This window comes from Sminthopsis crassicaudata, chromosome 3 (genome assembly GCF_048593235.1).
Source record: "Sminthopsis crassicaudata isolate SCR6 chromosome 3, ASM4859323v1, whole genome shotgun sequence".
In the NCBI taxonomy this organism is placed as follows: domain Eukaryota; kingdom Metazoa; phylum Chordata; class Mammalia; order Dasyuromorphia; family Dasyuridae; genus Sminthopsis; species Sminthopsis crassicaudata.
Window position 1 is genome coordinate 14444715 of NC_133619.1, and position 20779 is coordinate 14465493.

The window sequence follows — 20779 nt, forward strand, 5'->3', positions numbered from 1 at the left end:
CATCTCTTTTTCATACCATTCCTTGCACACTATTCAATGCAGTAATAGGCTGTGACTTACATCTGCCATGTATCTCTCTATTGTCTTTTCATTACCCACAGTTTTGATTCTTGAGAGATTGGTATTCTGTAATTCACAACTATGTGATATCACCAAGAAAATGTTAGTGTTAAAAATCTAGGGTTTTGTTTTAAGAAAAAACATGAAGCTTCTGAAAGCACTGATTGATGTTTCAAATGTAAGCCAACATGGTGTTTTTCCTATTTTTTAAACTAGAATTAGTTCAGCATCCATTTGTAAAATTTCTTTGAAATGTAAATAGTGAATGACAAGCTCAATGAACTTCCCATCCCATTGCATATCATTCTAGACAGTGGGCATTTTTCATCCATGTGGTTTTTCCTGAGTGGATTATTGATCTGATTTCTTTGGAGTGGTTTCAAAGTTAAAACATTTTTAGGCCTTCAATTAAGCCTGATATAGCACAAACTTGAGACTTATCACCATTCCAGTTGTCCTCCTCTAGCTTCTTTCTAGCTTATGAATAACCATCCTGTTACCCAAAACTGAACCTAATCCTTTCTCCTTGATCTAACTTGGGCAGAGTATATCAAGACTATCATAGCCCATATGATATATATTTATATGTATGTATATATATATGTATAGATAGATATAGATATAGATAGATAGATAGATTTATAGATATAGATATAGATATATAGATATAGCCCATATATTGTGTCTCTCAATGTCAAGTAAGATCACATTGGGTCTTTTGGTTACCATGCCCAACAGTTGGCTCATTTTGAGATTGTACTTCATTACACCCTTTTTTAGACAAGCTGAAATTGCCTGAACCCATCTTATAATTTTGATGTTGAACACAAGCACTCAGGAGAGTACTTTCAAAAGGATCTACAATAATTCATTTTCTTAAGTTAAAATCTTCATTCCCACATGTAAAACAGGAGTAGTGCCTTTCCTTGCCTTCACACTTCCTCAAAGGTCCAAAGGGAAAACCAATTATATCTTTGTCTGACTGGTGCATAGCTCTTCTTTGCATGTTATCCATTGTTATTTAAAGCTATTGTCAAGAACACAGTGTCAGAGCATATGTGAAGCTGTAGTCAGGTTATTGCACAGAAAGGTGATTAAGGTGACTGATAAAAAGGTTTAGTTGTGATTTCATTTCTTTAACTCTGGCCAGATGCTCATTAGCAACATCTTGGAGGCCAAAAAAGAATCCCCAGTCCCAGCAGCTTGATTCCAAAAATAAGGGACAGGCTTTTAATGGGAATACTGGCAGATGCAAAAAAAGATTGAAGAACAATTTTCTGCATTATGTTAAAATGATTAGAGGGTAGTTGGGGAATGAGGAGGAATGAGACTAAAAGTCAAGAATAGTGTTGATTCTTGACTCAAGACTTTGCTTTATTGAGGAAATAGGGAGGTGGTGGCTGATGGGTATAGCTTCACTTAATATATTTTTGATGTATAAGTATAGAAAAGCATATCTCAGGTCCCTAGAAGGCATCCCAAGATCCCCTTCCTTCTGTATCCAGTCTTTCAAGAAGAAGACCTGGCCATTTCATTACTTTTGATCATCAGAGAAATCTAAAGAGAATCTGTAGTTTCTATGTGTGCCCTGTTGCAGTAGAACAACCTGAGACCTTTCTCAGAGCCAGTCTGGAATAGATGCTACCATAACTTTTTTTCCCAGGTTTTTTCATCAATCTAAGAAGATGGCTTAGTTGAGTGATTCCTAATACTCCTTTTAGTTTCTAAAACTTATACAAAAACAAAAGATCGAGAGTTCCTCTGGAAGTCAGAGGAGAAAATGGTCTCATTTTGGAAGTTTTTCCAGAGCTGGATTTGTGAAAGTGATTTTCCATGAAGCCAGTATTTCCATGTTCATAAAAAGGTCTGGAGACTGGCAGGGGATAGTGGGTTGAGAGAACAATATGGTAGGAAAGAATGATTTGTGCCAAGGAAGGTGAGGCTCTGGGAGACCCCAAATGTAAATGCATACTTGGCTCACAATTTTCATAGAATCAATGAACTTCAGTTAGAAGGGACCTCAGAGTTTACTTAGTCCGACCTAAGAATTCCCTTGTCAACACCCTGGAGAAATGATTATCCATTGTCTGCTTTAAAGATTTTCATCATGAGGGATCCCACTCTTTCTGGAGACAAAAGTATTCCACTGATTGTTAGATCAAGCTTCCCTTGACCTCTTTGTAACTTCTCATCATTTTTCCCAGACCTACTTTCTCTGGCCAAACAAAACATGTCTCATCCTTCTTCCATATGAAGGCCTTTTAAATTCTTAGGATAACAATCCTGTCTCCCCTAAGTCTTCTCTTCTCCAGCCTCAAATTCCCAGTTCTTTCAACAGCTCTTCATGGGCATGAGCTCAAAGCCTTTGACAAATCTAATTATTCTCCTTTGAACATCATTGAGGATCAATGACTTTCCTAAAATGTGTTGCCTAGAACTGAACAGAAAACAGAAAACTAGATATGGATATGTGGAATGCCCAGAACAAAGTATGGCAGGACCATGACTTCCTCATTCCTGGAATTTCTCTTAATTTTGCCCAACATCACTTCTTTGGATGGCATGTCACCATGTTAGCCTGCTGTTCATTATAATCCTAGACTTCTCTATGATCACAGAGCAAGTAGGTATTTGAACTCCAGATCTAGTGTTCCAACTACTGCACCACCTAACTATCTAGTATTCTAGATGCTGTTCTTCCTATACAGTTTAAAACTCCATCTTCTTTTCTGACTTCGCACAAGCTGCCCCCATGATCTATCTCATCTCCTTTTAACAGTCTTAGCTTTCTTTAAGTTCAGTTCAAGTACTATCTCCTCCAGTTCTTCTCTTGGTCCCCTAGATGATATAGCCTTGGATTAGAAATGAATTTTTATAAATTATAAAAGGAAGGAAGGAAGGAAGGAAGGAAGGAAGGAAGGAAGGAAGGAAGGAAGGAAGGAAGGAAGGAAGGAAGGAAGGAAGGAAGGAAGGAAGGAAGGAAGGAAGGAAAAAAGAGGGAAGGATGGAAGGAAGGAAAGAAAAAGTAGGAAGAGAAGGAGGGGAGGGAGGAAATGAGGACAGTAATAAAGAAGGAAAGAAGGGAGAAAGGAAGAAGGAATCAAGGGATAGGAGAAAGGAAAATGATCAAAGGGGGATCAAATAAGATAATGAATATAAAGCATTTTGTAAACTGTACTATATATATATGTGTGTGTGTGTGTGTGTGTATAGTACAGTTTACAAAATATATATATATCAGCCATTATTATTATTCTTTCTATAACTGAAATCAGTTTTAAGCAAGTTATTGAGCTTGACTGTTAAGACAAGATACCTGTGGCACCATAAGAATCAAGCACTTTTAACTGAGCAATTATAAGCAAATATATGTTTTATATGGAGACTGTGGTGACAAACTCTGCAAACCTGACAGTTTACTTTATGAAATAAATATTACATCTAAACATCCCAAGTATTCTTTGTTCAGAAGCTGAATGGTCTCCCTGAATGGTAAACACCCAATTATAGCCAGTTCCTTGAGTGAGTAGACAAGGCTTACTGTAAATCCCTCACATGGTAACCAGGTAACAAAGAATAAAAGATAATTGCCCCAGGCTTTCTATTTCCTTCTCTTCTTTTCCCATCTCAGTTCCCCTGCGTCATGTTTGAAGGCTCACTAATATGAAGACAAAAAGCAATGATACATGTGCTCATTGGGTGATCAAGAGAGCCCAGTCTGTCATTTGGACCTTTTGGAAGCACCTTTCCTATTGTAAGCATACGGTGCTAAAAAAAAATTAATGATAATAATAATGCCTTTAGAAATAACAAGTGTCAGACTAAAGCTGAATCCTCTAAAACAACACTGCCATAATTTGATTTTTTGGCAGTGAAATAAATGTAAGCAACCTTGGGGATCATAGAAGTTTCTTTTCACTAGAAACTAAATAAGAATTTTTAAAATGATCCCAAAGGAGCTTAGCAAAAAAAAAAAAAACAAAAAAACTGTTACCTAATATTTGGCCAGTTGCTGTCTATCCATTCCTGTCATTTGAAATTTTCTAATAATAAATATGAACCATGTTTTTTTATTTTTTTTATTTTGGTTGATTAATCCATGTGCCCTTTCAAACCCAAGTTATATCTGCTCTTCCCTCAACTAGGCAACTAAAGGAAAAGATTCCCCCCACACACACTTCTAAGGAGGAAGGAAGAGAAATGTTTGTATGGCCAAGACTTGGCCATTATCAGCTAACTTCTGGAAGTAATCCGGGACTTAAAGGTGTGAAATATACTGAGATTTCTTGAGAGACTTCAGGCCAAGGAGAATTCAGCATGGTGCCATGGAAAGAGTGATGAATTCAAATCTCAACTCCTACATTTACGGCCTGTGTGATTTTTTTTTTCCCTTGAGGCTGGGGTTAAGTGACTTGCCCAGGGTCACACAGCTAGGAAGTGTTAAGTGTCTGAGATCACATTTGAACTCAGGTCCTCCTGAACTCAGGGCTGGTGCTCTGATCCACTGCACCACTTAGCTGCTCTCCTGCCTGTGTGATCTTGGACAAGTCCCTTCCCTCTTCAAGTTTGAGTTCTATTATCTGTAAAATGAAGAGTTTGAATTAACTTGGCGTCTAAGTCTTCAGCTTTAAATCCTGGAACTTCTCAGTTAGATTAAGCATTCTTGACTAAATTGAGACATTTGGCCAAGTGTTTAAAATATATTTTATGATTTTAAAGGCATTGTTCAGAAACCATGCTGGTATGTATGGTCGATTGCTTGAAGGCAACAGAAATAAAGAGATTAGGCACACAGACATTGTTAGACACATGATAATTCCTCCCATGGGGTTTTTTGTTTGTTATTCAGCATTTTTGGTCCCTAAGACCCCCGAAGAACAGAATGGTACATAACCGCATGCTCTTAATCCCAGGATTTGGATTAGAATTGGAAATCCAAAAATATAATTAATTTGGAAGCATTCTGAAATGCAAAATTACAAACCTCTCTACAAGATCTCTTTATCAAGCATTTGCAAGCTGGGTCCATCTGCTGAGCAGCAGAACCTGTGGCATCCTCAATGGTCTCATTCTGAGCATCTTTTCCTGAGTGATTTATAGAGAGTGGAATTTAGAATGCTTAAACATCATCAAGGCCTGACACACTGAGAGCCTCTGCAGGTTCCTTAAGTTCTAGGGATGGAACCATGGACTTCTGGGTGAGTTGGAGAGGTTCTGAGTGGCTCCAGATCTTGTCTTTTCAATTGTGATTTTTAGCAAGTTTAGACTGAGCTCTAAGAGGCCTGTGTGTTAAACCACAAAAAAAGACATCACTTCTATGTTCTCATCTTTACTTTTGGCCTTTCTAATGATCTTTCAGTGCTCTTCTACAAGCTCAGGACTTCAAGCAGTCTTTTTTTTTCCTACCTTGGATAACTTTTATGGGGCTTCACAGTGTGATGGAATGAATGGGTAGAAAGCTGGATTGGAGACTCTTATACTTATTAATTTTGTGTCCCTGGGCAGATCAATTAAGCTCTCAGTGGCAGCTGGGCTGCCTCAGTAGGAGTTTTCTCCTCTGGGATTTCCCTAAAACAATGAAATCACAGATCCAGTCTTTCCTTATTCACTCTGAGATACTTTCTGCAGCATCCTAATCCTTAAACTCATTCCCTCATGGGCATTTCTGAGAGCAGAGCATTTCAGAAAAACTCTTACATGCTTTGCTAGTCACTGATTTTAACCTCCCCAAACTCTAGCCTGGCTACTGTTCCTTCTTTGAGGATGGATATTCCAATTTAGTAGGAGCACCACCTATTGGAGAGAGCCCACTCTGACTTCTTCCTCTAAGGGAAGGCATTCAAAGAAGGGGAAAAGGAGAAAAGAAGAAGCAGTCACAGATAGATTGGACGTCAGGGGATATGGATAAAATGAGCCCATTAACCTCATCCTCTCTTTCAGAATTATTAGCTGCTTCAGTAATTCAGCAGGACAGGAGGGAGCACTTCAGCCAAGTTAGTCTGTAGCCATCTCCTCTCACCACAGACCTATCAGCCAGTTACAATATCGGCAATAAATTATTTGAAAAAAGTAATCTTTTCCCATTACACTCAGCTCAGGATTAAGGAAATCATAAAAAATAACGTGCAATTTTGTGTTCTTTTTCCAGGAACATGGGTCACTTTTGGAGGTCAAATTTCAGATGAGGTAAGTCACTTTTGCTTTCAATTTTAAAAAAATAGGTTAATTTGAAAATAATGTTGATCACAGTATGGCACAGAGCTCTGGAAGACATCTAGTTCCAGAATGCTAGACTATTGAACACTGGGATATTTCTATAAGACAAAATTGCTAAATATAATTCATATGTAATGTGGATTATATGGTATGAATGCTTTCTCTTGCTTTGTTTTGTAAATTGTCATGAATTTATGAAGCTTCTGTGGTTTTGTCACCATGGCAGTGATCCTATTGTGGGAAATCCCTCCATCACTGCAGATCACAACTCTACGATAAGCCCTCAGAGTTACTTGAGGCACATAGAGATTAAAGTAACAAGGTTACACAGTTAGCGTTAGAGGTAGAATGGGAAAGCAAATCTTCAAGACTTCAAGCACTGCGCTGTCAGCATTACAACAGGCTAATTCTATTTTTTTTTTTTTTTTGCAAAAATGTGCAATGAATAACATTTTTACACTGGGGCAAATAAAAAATGGAACAAGTTGCTCTAGGTTGAGTACAGGTCTGGGAATGTGATAGTAAAAGTTTAATAACTGACTGGGGGAAGGGGGAGTGTACACACAAAAGTTTAATCTGCATTGTTAACATTTTACCCATCACTTAATTGATCCCAGACAGCAATAAAACAATAGATGAAACCATGATTTATAACATTTGACAATTTCTGAGGCATAAATGCAAGAAAAATTTAACAACCAGCTCCTTTGGGCCAGTTCAATCTGGCTCTAGCATACCCCTGGATGTACCTGACCTTAAGTAAACATAAGCTATGAAAGTTTGGATTTAAAATTTAAAAAAATAAATGAACAAGGAATAAAGCATTGCTTTTTCTTTTTACTTCAGAATAGAATTCTTTCCTTTTCTGATGGAATTTGCCATACTTGTCCTTTAAAAGTCAACTCCTCTCCCCAAGAACTCAAAAGACCTCAGGCCAACACTGAACCCCAATGCCCAATGGTCAATGGAACACTGGCCAGAGTGTCAGAGGCGCTGTCCCTCAGGGAAGCTGCTGGCACCCCTCCCTCAGCATCTGTATCTTTTTTGTCTGTATTTGGTGGAAAGCCAGTCTCCATAGCCTCTAGAAACAAGAGAGGACATGAGGAGGCTGGGCTTGGTGTCCTCCATGGTTACTTCCAGCTCCAAATCCATAGTTCTTCAACCCCAATAGACTCCACTGAAGAAGTTACAGTCCATTGGCTTTGCAGTTAGGTAACTTGGGTTTGATGCCTAGTTCTGTCCCTCTCTCCCTGTGTAATATTGGCCAAGTCACTGGAGCTCTCATTTTCTCATCAATAAAAGAAAAGGATTGAACTAAGTGATCTCCAAACACCCTTCCAATATGAAATTGGGGATCCTTTCCTCTAAAGGGAGCACAGATTTGTAAATAAAAGCAAAGGAGTCAATTTTCTGAGCACTGACATGACTAATGGGAAATTTTCACTGTGAGTGAAGTGCTGATCTCAGGCAGCATATAAGTCCCTTTGTCCAGAGCCAGTCAGAAGTGGAATGGAGGTAGTGAGGTGAACACTGACAGCTTAGTTTTGGCTCATTCAGGTTTAGGATAGAAAAGCCAGTGGCAATCTGATTTTAGACAGCCAACAAGAGGGGGGAAAAAGATCCAAAGTTAATGCTTTCTCATATTTAGCAAGTATGTTGTGGAACAGTGTGATTCTTAGGGAAGAGACAATGAAGATCTGTTCCTTTTGGAGTACAGGATCATACTGTAATCCCATTTTCTTTCCAATGGCCCAGTGCTTTTTCCTCTTGAAGATATTCCTCAGAAAATAAAGGAATATATACTTATATAAACACACACACACACATACACATCCCTTTTGTCTCTATATCCCCATGATCTAGCACCAATGTAGTGCAGTCTTACACGTAATAGATGAATAACAAATGTTGTTCACTTGGTACCTAGTCTAACACGTCCCCACCAAGAGGACATTTATCTTTTCCTGAAGACTTTCCAGAGAGAAAGAACAGGGCAATGTGGTTCACTTTGTATAGATCTAACTTCTATATCCTTCAAGGATCTAATAATCGGTATGGCCTTATTTGATAATCCTTTGGAGCATGAAACAGGGATAACTATATTGATCTAATCTGTTGAACTTTGTCATGGAAGAGATCCAGATATAGAATCCAAGTGGATTACTTATCAATATCTAGATACTGTGGTTTATGGATGTCATTGTGTTGGTCATATCAAGCCCTAGAGAATCAATTTTTTTTCTGGTAGGGATTTTATTGGCAAAGTTTGCAAACCAAGCAGAAACTGGGGACAGTATGGGTTGGCTGACAAGTAGTGAAAGAATGGATGAAATTTATTTCTAGGCTCGATACTATCTCCCAAGGTAGTGAGCAGTGATTCTTTGGTATTCCTCCAGTGTCTCTTCTAATACCAACAAATATTTAACCACAAGTTTTCCATAAACTTAATATCCTTAGATATTTCTATGTCTATTTTATAGATTAAAAGGGGAGGTGCTCAAGAACCCATAGGTGCCAAGTGGTAGAGAACCCAAATCTACCACACTCTTTCAAGTTTACCCTATGGCCTCTATGCTTTAGGAACCCCAGATAGTAATCATGAATTAGAGCTTAAAAGGGACCTTAAAAATTACCTAGTGCTTTCCATTCTCCCTCAGGCTCCATTTTATAGACGAAAACATAGGATAAGTAAAGAGCTTGCCTGGAGAAATTATGGTCCAGGATATGTCAATGTGATTTTCAAAATAGAATGAATAAAGAACCTGTTCCATTTAGAAAAGTGGTGTAAGAAAAAATTCAATCCTATTTTGTATTTCCACTTACTTGTTGGCAAATATTCTGGGGAAATACCTTAAATATTCATGCCAGTCTAGACAGTTATTTTCCTAAAAATTCTTATATGCACTTTTCTTTGAAAGTTGATCACAATTTTCATTAGGGAGATTTTTTAAGTCCCCTAAAAAGATATTTTTTCCTAGAAAGGCTGACAAAACAACATGAATTACTGTCTCCCAAATAATGGGAAAAGGCTAGTTGTGCCATCTGGAGTTTTTGACTATTGACTTTTATAAAGTTACAAGTAAATAATAAAAATGATATTATGAGGAATGAATTGTGTGAATGGTACTCTTATTAAGAAAACAATAAAAACTTGGAAATATGTTTGTAAATTTTCCCATTAAATTGTCAAATAAATCCACAATCCAAAACCATAGATGCAGAACTGGATGGGATGTTAATTATCAACGAGTCTAATGTCTATTTACAGATGAAGAAACTGAAGTTTTAAAGAAATAAGATGACACTATATTTACAACATTACACAAGTGAGAAGTAACCAAGGCAGGATTTTAATCCTGATGATCTTTCTACAATAACACCATATTGGAGAGTTCAGACTCTCAGAGTTGAGTGGGATCCCAGGGGCCAAATAGTCCAATGATCCCCTATTTAGGAACCCCATCAATAAGTGCTCATCTGGTCATTTCTTAAAGGCCTCCAGGAAGTAGTAGCATCCTATGGAAGCTCATTCTACTCTAGAATAGTTCTAATTTGGGGGAGTATTTTTCTTGACCTAGAATCTAAATTTACTTTGCTGTAACTTCTACCTTTTGATAGGCTTTCCGGGGCCAAACAGACTAAATTTAATTACTCTTTCAAATGACAATCCTTCATATATATGAAGACAATTATGTCCTTAAATTTTCTCTTCTCCAAACTAAGAATCTACAGTTCCTTCAACTGGATTGGATCTGGTCTCCAGACCTCTCATTCTTTTGTCTGGCCTTTTCTGTATATTGTCTACCTTATTGATGTTCTTTCTAAAATATGAAAACAGAATTTTATGTGGTTGAACAAAGGAAGAATACAGTACTTCCTTCATCTTCTTTAGGGCAGTTAAGTAGTGTAGTGGATAGAGTATCAAGTCTGGAGTCAGAAAAACTCATCTTTGTGAGTTCAAGACATTTGGCTTCAGACATTTACTATTTGTATGACCTGGGCAAGCCACCTCGCCCTGTTTACCTCAGTTTCCTCATCTGTAAAATGAGCTAGAGAAGGAAATGGCAAATCACTCCTATATCTTTGCCAAGAAAACCCTAAATGGGGGCAAGAACAGTCAAGTACTACTGAAACAATTGAACCACAAAAGCCATCATTTTTGCTCTGGATTACTGTGTCTTTTTCCCAACAGCATAAGATCATACTGGTCTTTCTCACTACTATGTATTTATTACTATTGACTCTTGTTGACCTTGCATTCAACTAATATCCCAACACTGTTTTTATAGACATGTCTACCTAGAAATATCTTCCCATTCTATATTTATGAAAATGTTTTTTTGAATCCAAGGATAGTTTTTATATTTATCTCCATTACATTTTATCTTAATGGATTTGCCCCAATCTTTTAGCACATTGAGATATTTTTAGATCTTGACTTTATGTGCGATTCTATGACTTTGTAAATAAGATTTAAAAGAACCATCCTGTCTGAGAGATTTCTTGGAAATGTTATCTACCTCTGTAATTACAGGCACAGCAATAATTAGCTATGGAATATGTACTGAGTTCATTGTTAGTTAACAGTATTGGTCCCTACGATGCCATATTTCATTCTAATAGAATAAAAGAATGACCACACAAAATTATATGGAAATATGAGAGGGGAAGATTCATTACATTATATACATTAATAACTTTTGGGGTCATAGTGATTATCCCAACTAAGTTATCAAGCATTTATTAAATGTCTACTTTGTTTCCATGGCAATGTGCTAGTTCTGAGGATACAGTGGCAAAATTAAATCAGTTCTTGCCTTCAAGAAGTTAATATTCTACTGGGAAAAGCATTTTGCTTCTCTGGGCAAGAAGACCCATAAATGAACTCAGCAGTGAGATTTCAAAGACCTGGAACTATGATTCAGTGACTGGTAAGGAGATTTCTGGGCTGGAAAGCACAGCTGGCTTCTCTAACTCTGTGTCTTCCCCAAGGTTGCTGAAAGACTAATGACAATTGCCTATGAGAGTGGAGTCAACCTCTTTGACACAGCGGAGGTGTATGCTGCTGGCAAGTACGCACTGGTTTGCATTGGGGGAGGGTATACATTGAAGGTGTTGTTTGGGGGTGGATTGCCACATAAAATGGTTTTGTTCTCACTTCCCTTCCCATCTTCCCAGGTGACTTGGCCATGTCCTAGCTCCTTCCCCCTATAATCTTTGCCTCCTTTCCTTGCTCTTGCTTCACAAACTTATTATTGTGACACTACCCTCACAACAGCCATTGTGTAGAAATTGGAAAAAGGATGCAGACAGTCTGTTCTCTACCTTCTTTCTCATACCTATTAACAAAACTAGGTTGTTACACTATAGAATATGGTGTGTGTGTATATGTAGGGAGTGTGTGTGTGTGTGTGTGTGTGTGTGTGTGTGTGTACACATACATATAGACAGGAGGGGTACCAGATTAATGAAGTGTAAGGTGATGATCACATAATATCAGAGTTGGTTAGGGGCAGTCTTATACAACATTAATCAAACAAAAAAATCCCCTCCATCATTTAGTGAATTAACAAATTTGTCCTAGATGTAAGAACAATGTGCTAAGAGTTGGGGATATAAAAGAAGTGCTCTCAAGTTGCTTACATTCAACAAATGTTACCCAGCCTTTACTGGAAGACCTGTACTGAAGGAGAATCTACCATCTCCTGAAGAAGTTCATTCCACTTTGAGATAGCTTTAATTGGGAGAAGGTCATCTTTTGTGTTCTTACTGTTTAAAAAAATTAGAAGTACCTTTTATTTTTATCCTCTCACAAATTTCTTATGATATCTCACTCACAGCCAAAATGTTTTTTTGGCTCAAGTCTTGACAATTTTTCCCCAATACTTCTAGTTTCTCTGAGGACTAAAGGGAGAAACCTAGGCCATCTTCTATTTGAGTGTTTAAATAGTTGAAGACATTTTTCATATGTTTTTTTTAACTCCTCCCTCTAGTCTTTTCTTCTCTAGACTAAACGTTCCCAGTTCCTTCATCTAATTTGTCTAGGACATATTTTAGAAGCTCTTCCTCTTATAGTTTGCTATATTCTAGACACTAACTTATTAGTGTCTTTATAAAATGTGGTGCCCCAAACTGAAGATCATGCTTCAAATGTGATTTGACCTAGACTAGGCACAATGGGACCATCATCCCCACAGGGTATGCTGCTATGATTCTCTTGCCAAGCCTAAGACTACATTAATTTCTAGGCCTGTCATATCATTCAAGTGATTCAGATTCAGTTTGTTTTGCACTGAAATGCCCAGTTCTTTTTCAGATGACTCATAAAGGTTTACCATCTTGGACTTGTGAAATTGATTTTTTTAAACCCAAATGTGCGAACAAATGGCCAATGACTTCTTCCCAGAATAACACCAGCATTCTGGACTGGTCCCACCAAACTTGGGGACCCAATAGGTATGTTTCAATACCAGGTTGAGCTACACAGATAGATACTGGCTCCTAACTCAGTGAAATGGCAACTTTTAGAGCTAAGGGGAACATTCGCCCCATCCATTTCACTCCAGAGTAGATTTCAGACTATTAAAGATATGGATAACCATCCAGCTATTTTAACAGCCTCTGAAAATGTCTGGCTCTATGGTGGGTGGTAATTGGCTTTGATTCTAATTCTCCACTTTCCAGAAGAGAGCACAATCAAACTATATCACTTGTTAGCTGAGATTCATCAATGCCTGGCTTATGTGCATTCTATCTCATTTGGCATTTCATTCTGTGGGGAGAAGGACTTTTGTTTAAGGGTCATTAAGAAGCCTGAGAATTAGTGCCTCTGATTTTCTCTGTTTCCAAGGATAAAATAATAATTATGATAACTGATTTCTTTTCAGACTCCTCTTAGTCTAGCTCCTATATTCTATTGAGGGTGATATTAGTAGAAAAATCTTTCATATACTGTCCTCCTTTCTCTACTTTATAATCCTATTAAATTCTGTACAAAAAGGGGGGCAAAGAGGCACAGCATTCATTGTAGTGCCACAGAGTTGGAAGGAACCATAATATGTCATCTAGGCCAACCTCTCACCCACTGTAGCTACCCTTCATGGCAGTTGTTTGGAGAGCCTTCTCATTCCATTCGCCCAAATATATGAAAATGCTGGCTTTAGTTGATGTTTGTGCAGTTCAAAGTTTTTTAATTGGGGAAAAAAAACATCTATGGCAACTGGTCATCCAGCTTCTTCTTATATATTCCCACTGATAAGGTATTTATTGCTTCACAAGGAGCCTACTTCATGAATATAAAGCTCTACTAGTTTCAGGTAGTTGTTTATATTGTGAAAAAATCTGGATCCATGACTTCTACCCATAATGCTTAGTTCTATCCTTTGGGATTAAGGGGGGGAAAATCTAATTCCTCTTTTACATGTTGTTCATTGAAAAAATCTACCACATCCTCCCTTAATTCCCACTGTCTTCTCTGCTTCACAGTAAACATCCTCTGTTCTTTCTATCCGTCCTCATGTGGGATGGTCTTGAGTACCCTCTGCATCCTGAATTCCCTTGGCTGAACACAATCTCTGACTCATAGAATGAGGTCCCCCAAACTGAACAAAATGTCCCAAATATAGTGTCCTTATTATAGAGCATCACAGAACTATGACTGCTAAGTTTAAATACTATGTATGTATTAATACAGGTAAAGATTGCAAGAACTTTTTGACTACCTTACTACATCATTAATTCATATTAAGCTTTCACCTTATAAAAGATCTTGAGTCTTTTTCACATGACATGCTTACATAGAGTAGACAGTGTCCAGGATGGTACAGTGGTCATCAGTGTTAAATATTGCAGTAAGGTTGATAAGGATGAAGACTGAAAAGAACTATCAGATTATGCAAGTGAGAGATAATTACTGGGCACATTGACAGTTAATAAGCTTTTATTAAGTTCTTCTTATTTATGAAGTGTTTTTTAAAATATACTTTAAGGATACCAAGAAAGGCAAAAACAGCCCCTGCCTTCAAACAGCTTACATTATTGGTGGAGTTGTGATTTGGTACCATTAAATAATAGTAGAAGCAAATTGGAATTATGCAGATAAAATCACTTTTAAATACCCATACCCGTGAACCTAATGATTTCATTGTTAGACATATGTCTCAAGAAGGCCATTGAGAAATGAAAGGAAAGGAAAGGAAAGGAAAGGAGGGACAGAGAAGGAACAAGGAACACTGGGAAGGAGGGAGGGAGGGAACAAAAAAGGGAAGGAGGAAGGGAATAAAGGAGAAAGGTTCCTATATATACTAAAATGTTGGTAGCAGGAGTTTTGTGGCATCAAAAAATTGGAGGCAAAGTAGATGCCTACTGATTAGGGAATGGTTAAGCATACATACATAAGCAGGAGAGAATGGAATATACCTGTGCTATAAGAAATGATGAACATGATGAAAACAAAGAAACATAGAAAGACTTATGTGAACTGATGCAAAGCAATTTAAGCAGACTAAGGAAAGCAATACATATATGACTAAAACAGTGTCACTGAAAAGAATGGCAATCATCAAATAATCAAAACTAAATGCAAAGTTGGAGGGAGAGGAAGGATTCCTCAGGTGTGAAACACTGCATAGGATGTCATCATATTTTTCAATGTGTGCTTCAGTTTTGCAGAATTTTCCCAAACATATCATTAAAATCTATTTTAATATAAAAATCATTGGTCATATGGGGAAGGGCAGTTTCAGCTGACTGTTGAGATTGAAAGTCAGATTACAAATGGTTTATGAGAGAGTAAAAAGAAGCAAAGTATAAGTACTGAATATAGACACTTTTTAAAGGAGGATAGCAAAGAAAGAAATTCCAGTGGGAATCTGTCTCTGTCAAACTCAGACCTGTTAAAGACCTTAATTTAAAAATGTCAAAGTCTTCCATTGCATCCAGGATTTTGCCACTGCAAGATGGCTCTGGAAGAGAGAGTGAGGCTGGTGACTTTAAACAGTCCTCTCTCACTTCACTCCAATTCACTTGCATGTCATGGTAGCACCTCCCTAATGGCATTACCCATGGTCCTCTTTGAAAATGAAGAAAATAATCTCTGTGAGTAACAGCAGGAACTGCCCAAATGGGGCAGAAAAGATACAAGGAGGAACTGAAGGTCCCAATTAGGGTGAAGAACAGAATTAGAAGGAATAAAGCAGAGGAGGGTGAAATGATAGGCGATTGTGATCAGATAAAGGAATTTAAGAGTTTTTTTTTTCATGAAAAAGGACCACTTGTGTTTGATAGAAAGGGTATACTCATTTCTTTGCGTGAATGAGTCTGCGTGGTTGGAGTGCTTTAAGAAACATTAACATATATGTTGAAATCCTCTTGTATAGGGTAAGACTTAGGGTCAAAAGAATGAGCCAGACACTAAAATCATGAATTCATTGAGAAATAATAACAATAACTCTGCAGTGCTTTTAAGTTTCGTAGAGCACTTCACATATGATATCTAATTTGAGAAAGAAGGGAAAATGTCCTAGGGTGATTAGTAGATAATTATCACTTTGGAGCTGGGTTGAGTGATAACATTAGATAGAAGAAATTGCTGGGTTTTGGTATAATAAAGAGAATATAGAAGCACAATGGAGGAGAGTATTATTGTGAGTCCAGCTCTGGGTCTGGTGAATGGGACATAGGGTATGTGTTTAAGGAAGAGTTTGGGGGCTAGCTATGAAAGCAGATACTACTAGTACGAGAAGGGAAAACCAGGCAAAGGAAGTCAGGTCTCATCGAGAGCCAGAAGACCAAAAGAATATGTAAGGAATGGGAATACACTGAAACATTTTTTGGTTAATTCTAGAGCAGGAGCTCCAGAAGGCCCAGTGGACAGGATGACAGATGTGGAATAAGACTAGACTTTGGAGTAATTAAGTTGTAGTAGAAAAGAATGAGAGATTAGGAATTAAGAGCTGGGTCACTCTTAGCAATCAGAAACATAGAATGGGGACAGAGATGGCTAACCATTGGGGAATGAGTCCAGGCATCCTATCAGGCAATAAAATAAGTTCCCCCAAAGAAGGCAGATAAGTGAAATGGCTTGCTCTAGATCTCATGATCTAGATCTCATGATCTGGTCTGATGGCTCAGGCTCTTAAATCTATCTATCGTTTTAGGACCTGGAAGTACCTGTTCTTTCTCAGTTTTCTATCCAAATTATTTTGTCCATTTTTTCTTTTCTCATCATAATTTGGAATGATCTGCACCATTCTAAGGGGGGGAAATGGGGAGGACTGAGAAGCCAAAGTCACAATTAGGAAGCAATCTGTGATTGCAATTTGACTTTTCCAAGGATGACATTTACAGAAAAGTCCAATGGCCAAATGATTTCACTGGGCTTCTTAGAGACAGAGAGAGCAGGCTCCCTCCCTCCAGGAAGTCAGCAGTTGGCAGGCACCCGGGACTGTTCCATAGCCGAGTTCTGCAGGCACCAGCAGAAACAGCGGAAATTGTGAACACAAGCAGAGTAGAGTCTATTTTAAGAGCTTTGTGACTGAACATTCAAACAAGGAATAGGCTTTAAAAAATAGACTCGTGCCTTTCCAGGATGTGATACTAAAGCGTTCTCTCTTTCCATCCTTCCCTCTAGGGCTGAAGTGATCCTTGGAAGTATCATCAAGAGGAAGGGATGGAGGTATGGCTCATGATCAGGACTACCTCAGCAAAACAGCATAGGATGCCTGGGATGGGAGGGGGCTGCAACGGGACAAGTCAAAGAACAGGATTTCAAGGAAAAGAAAAATTCTGCATGTTAAATGGCAGGGGATAAGAGACTGGGAGTGTTCCAATAAATAAACAAAAAACCCACTAACTATGACAAATTGCTAGAGGATCTGGTTCCGGATAAGGTAAGACAAAAGCTCACCTATCAAAGGCCAGGGTCCAGGGATCAGAGCCTGAGTTTCTGAGAAATCAGGATGAGGAGGATGGCCAAGGTACAAAATGTCCCTCACCTTTCCTGGACCTCAGTTTCCTACTTAGCTTCTGAGGAACTTCCCAGCTCTAGAGGACTGCATGAAAGAGCCTTTTGGACTCCTCTTCTCTAATTAGATAGAAGAACTAGCACGCAAGATGCAGATTAATGAAAATTAATTATAAACTATAGACTTTCACTGTTTATTTTTCTAATCTTCCCGCATACAATGAAATGAGGAAGACAAAGCTTTTGAGATGAATCCTGTGCCTGTTTTTTAATCCACATTTTAATCTCCTCCTTCTTTTGTTTCAAGGGCATGGAGGAAATTACAGTGATAAGAGCTGATATTTATGGAAGATACTAGGATAGCTGAACTGTATGGACTACAAAACTTACAAAGCACTTTACATACATTTTCTGAATTTGACCCTTCCAAAACCCATATAAAGTGGCTAAAAGTATCTCCATTTTACAGGGGAAGAAATTGAGTCTTGGAGAAATCAAGAAATTTGTTTCTGGCCACACAATCAGTGTCAGGGATATCATTTGAATTGATCTTCCCAACTGTACTCCTGAACTAAGAACCCCAGATTCTGAAGAAGCCCCAGACCGTCTAGGCCAACATCCATTTTTACAGATGAGGAAATTGAAGATCAGAAAGGTTCAATGATTTGTCTAATATCACACAAGCAGTTGCTGATAAGGCTTAGATTTCTGGTTCCTGAGCTAGTATGCTTTCCTCTCTATCACTTTGAGAGTTCATAGTGTTTTCAAGTAGACCCTTCTATGTAAATATGCTCTGGTCATAACAGCCCTTGTTTTGCCCAGGGGACAAAATCAGGATAAAGGCAGGAAAATGCATCATTATCTATCTTCCTTGTATTCACTGACACTCAAGTGAAGAAAAGTACCGATAGTCCTCAGTGAGAACAGTTTGGCAGAGTACACTATGGGGGCACCTTCATCACATGCTTTGTATTAACTTTTAAGTTCAGTTTTAAAAAGTATCTAACTCAAGAAGATGGTCTTGACCTATCCTTCCCTTCAGCCCTGTTTATTTTTGTTCCCTCTGGGATATTCTTAGGCAGTGAGGGGAGATGTGCTGCTGAAGAGCCATCTGTGGTACATTTATCTTGTCCATTTTAGCATGATCACATCTCTCTCATCCTTTGGAACTGCTTAATAGAGAAAAGGATTCTCTTTCCCCAATGTTTCCTGTGCTTGCATGAGTAAGGTAGCATGCACCAAGGACACCAGCCTTGTACAATATCGGGGCACCTGATGAATGGACCATCCATAATAATCACACAGGGACTCAGATGGGCAGAAACCATGATTCTGTGAAGAGACACTTGTTATATCTTGGGGATAAAAAGGAAGCTTGTACATTCCCCACACACCAGAGACATTTCTAGGTGAAAAAGAATTCACAGGATCATGACTCTAGAGATAGACCATTCTATCTCGTGTTATTATATGCTTCATATATATATATATATGATAATTATATACATATTTGTAAAATGAAGGTGTTGAGTAATATAACACAGGTTTCATATATATATATAACATGTTTATACATAAAATATATATATGCATATATATGTTACATACATATATATAAACATGTTATATATATATAAACATGTTTTATATATATATATATATATATATATATATATATATATATATATATATATATATATATATATATATATATATATATATATATATATATATATATATATATATATATATATATATATATATATATATATATATATATATATGAAACATGTGTTATATTACTCAACACCTTCATTTTACAAATTGAAGAAATTAAGCCTCAGTCAATTTGTAACTTGTTTATGATCAGAAAGGTTGTCAAAGTCAGAGGTAGATTTGAACCCAGGTCCTCTGACTCCAGAATCAGCATTTTTCCATTATACCCATCAGATGTACTTGTTATATATCTATTCCTTCCCTAGCAGAGTGAACAGAATTAGATCAAATGCATCAACCCATTGTAAAAAAAAAAAAAAAAAAGCTCTATTTTGTTTTCCTTGTTTACCATTGACAGTCAAACAAAATATTACACTGCCATTCTTGATATAGAGTATTTTGTAGTGTAGAGGATGAAGAGAAGGTCTTGAAATCTTGAAAATTGGCTTAAATTTCCATTTCTTTCTCTTATAACCTATGTGATATTGAATAAGTCACAATTTTTGGTGCCCTAAGCAACTTTGCGGGCCTATAAGTTTCAGAGAAGATACTCTCTCACACCAGTAGAGCAAGTTTTTTGTTTAGACATTCCCTTAATGAAATAAATCCAGTCTGTACCCCCCATTATCATCATCAATAGTAAAGACACTTATTTTAACCCTGCTCTGTGTAATTATCTGTCCATATATGCACATTTCTAAAATCTGGGTTGTATGAAACAAACATATCTGCATTCATATATAATGCATACAACATAGAAATCTTGCAAATGAATGTCAAAACAATCAGCTAGCCACAAACTGTTCTCACCAGTTTATATATGTCCCACGAGGCTGGTGATAAAATAAATAGCTTTTCTTTCCTAGGAGTTATTACCCCATAACAACATGAGGAGAGGGTGCTATTTATGATTGCTGTCTCTTCTTCTTATTTTGAAATCTATAGCATAGCATATAGCCCTCAATTCAAACCTCCAAATTAAAGCACAGATATTACAAATGAGCAGACAGTAGCTTTTTGGATGCTCTAAAGTAACTCATTTTAATAAGACAGAGACTTTTTCGTAGTGACTCTGAATAACCACGATCACTATAGGGATTACATTTGATACCTTGTTGGAGTTGATAAAAGGCAGAGAAATGTTTCTAAAGTCTCTTTCCATAAAGTGGAAGATTTGGTTTTCATGTGATCAGTTGTTGTTCTAATAAGCTCCAAGAAGGTAAGACATAAGTCTGAGAAGTGCTTCTATCATGAAATCTAGAAACTGAGACCCATATGAGGAAAAGCATTTCACCAAGGGGATCCAGATTGGATCCAGATAACAGATCCATGGATGGAAAGGTGGAAGGGACAGACCTTGCAGGCCATCTGGTTCAATTTCTCTCATTTTACACATAAAGAAATTGAGATCTGGAGAGCTGCAGTGCCATGATCAAGGTGACCCAGAGTAGGTAGCAATAAGGCTTATTTACCCATATGTCCTTCAGATTAGTTCTTGAGAAATACAAGAGGTATGGGAGAGGAAAGGTGATTTCTTCTATAGCCTTTTCTCTGCACAATCACCTTGTTTGAGTGACTAATGCTGTCTGTGTTTTGTAGGGGCTTTGTAGGGGTTTTAATGCCCCAGTGCCCAGCAATCAGCAAGCACCTCTTGTTCCATAGGTGGAGTCATGGATAGGACTAATTCAAAGGCTCTTGAATTGTTTTAAGACTTTGAAATCATGATTAGGGATTTTCTTTTTCCTGGATGAATCAAACTGAATTATGGATCTCAAGAAAGCGAATCAGTCTCTTAGACAAGTCTCTTGTGGCTTGTCTTGCCAG

General features: G+C 37.6%; 1 protein-coding gene across 3 annotated transcripts in view; it reads left to right on the top strand.

Annotated features, from left to right (window-relative positions):
- KCNAB1 (potassium voltage-gated channel subfamily A regulatory beta subunit 1) overlaps positions 1-20779 on the top strand; it is a 406565-nt gene that overhangs the window by 311863 nt on the left and 73923 nt on the right. For all 3 annotated transcript variants that reach the window (XM_074298061.1, XM_074298062.1, XM_074298063.1), the window contains exons 3-5: positions 6209-6246; positions 11269-11348; positions 16907-16951. In XM_074298061.1, coding sequence (XP_074154162.1) covers positions 6209-6246; positions 11269-11348; positions 16907-16951 — 163 coding nt within the window. The remainder of the gene's footprint in view (positions 1-6208; positions 6247-11268; positions 11349-16906; positions 16952-20779) is intronic.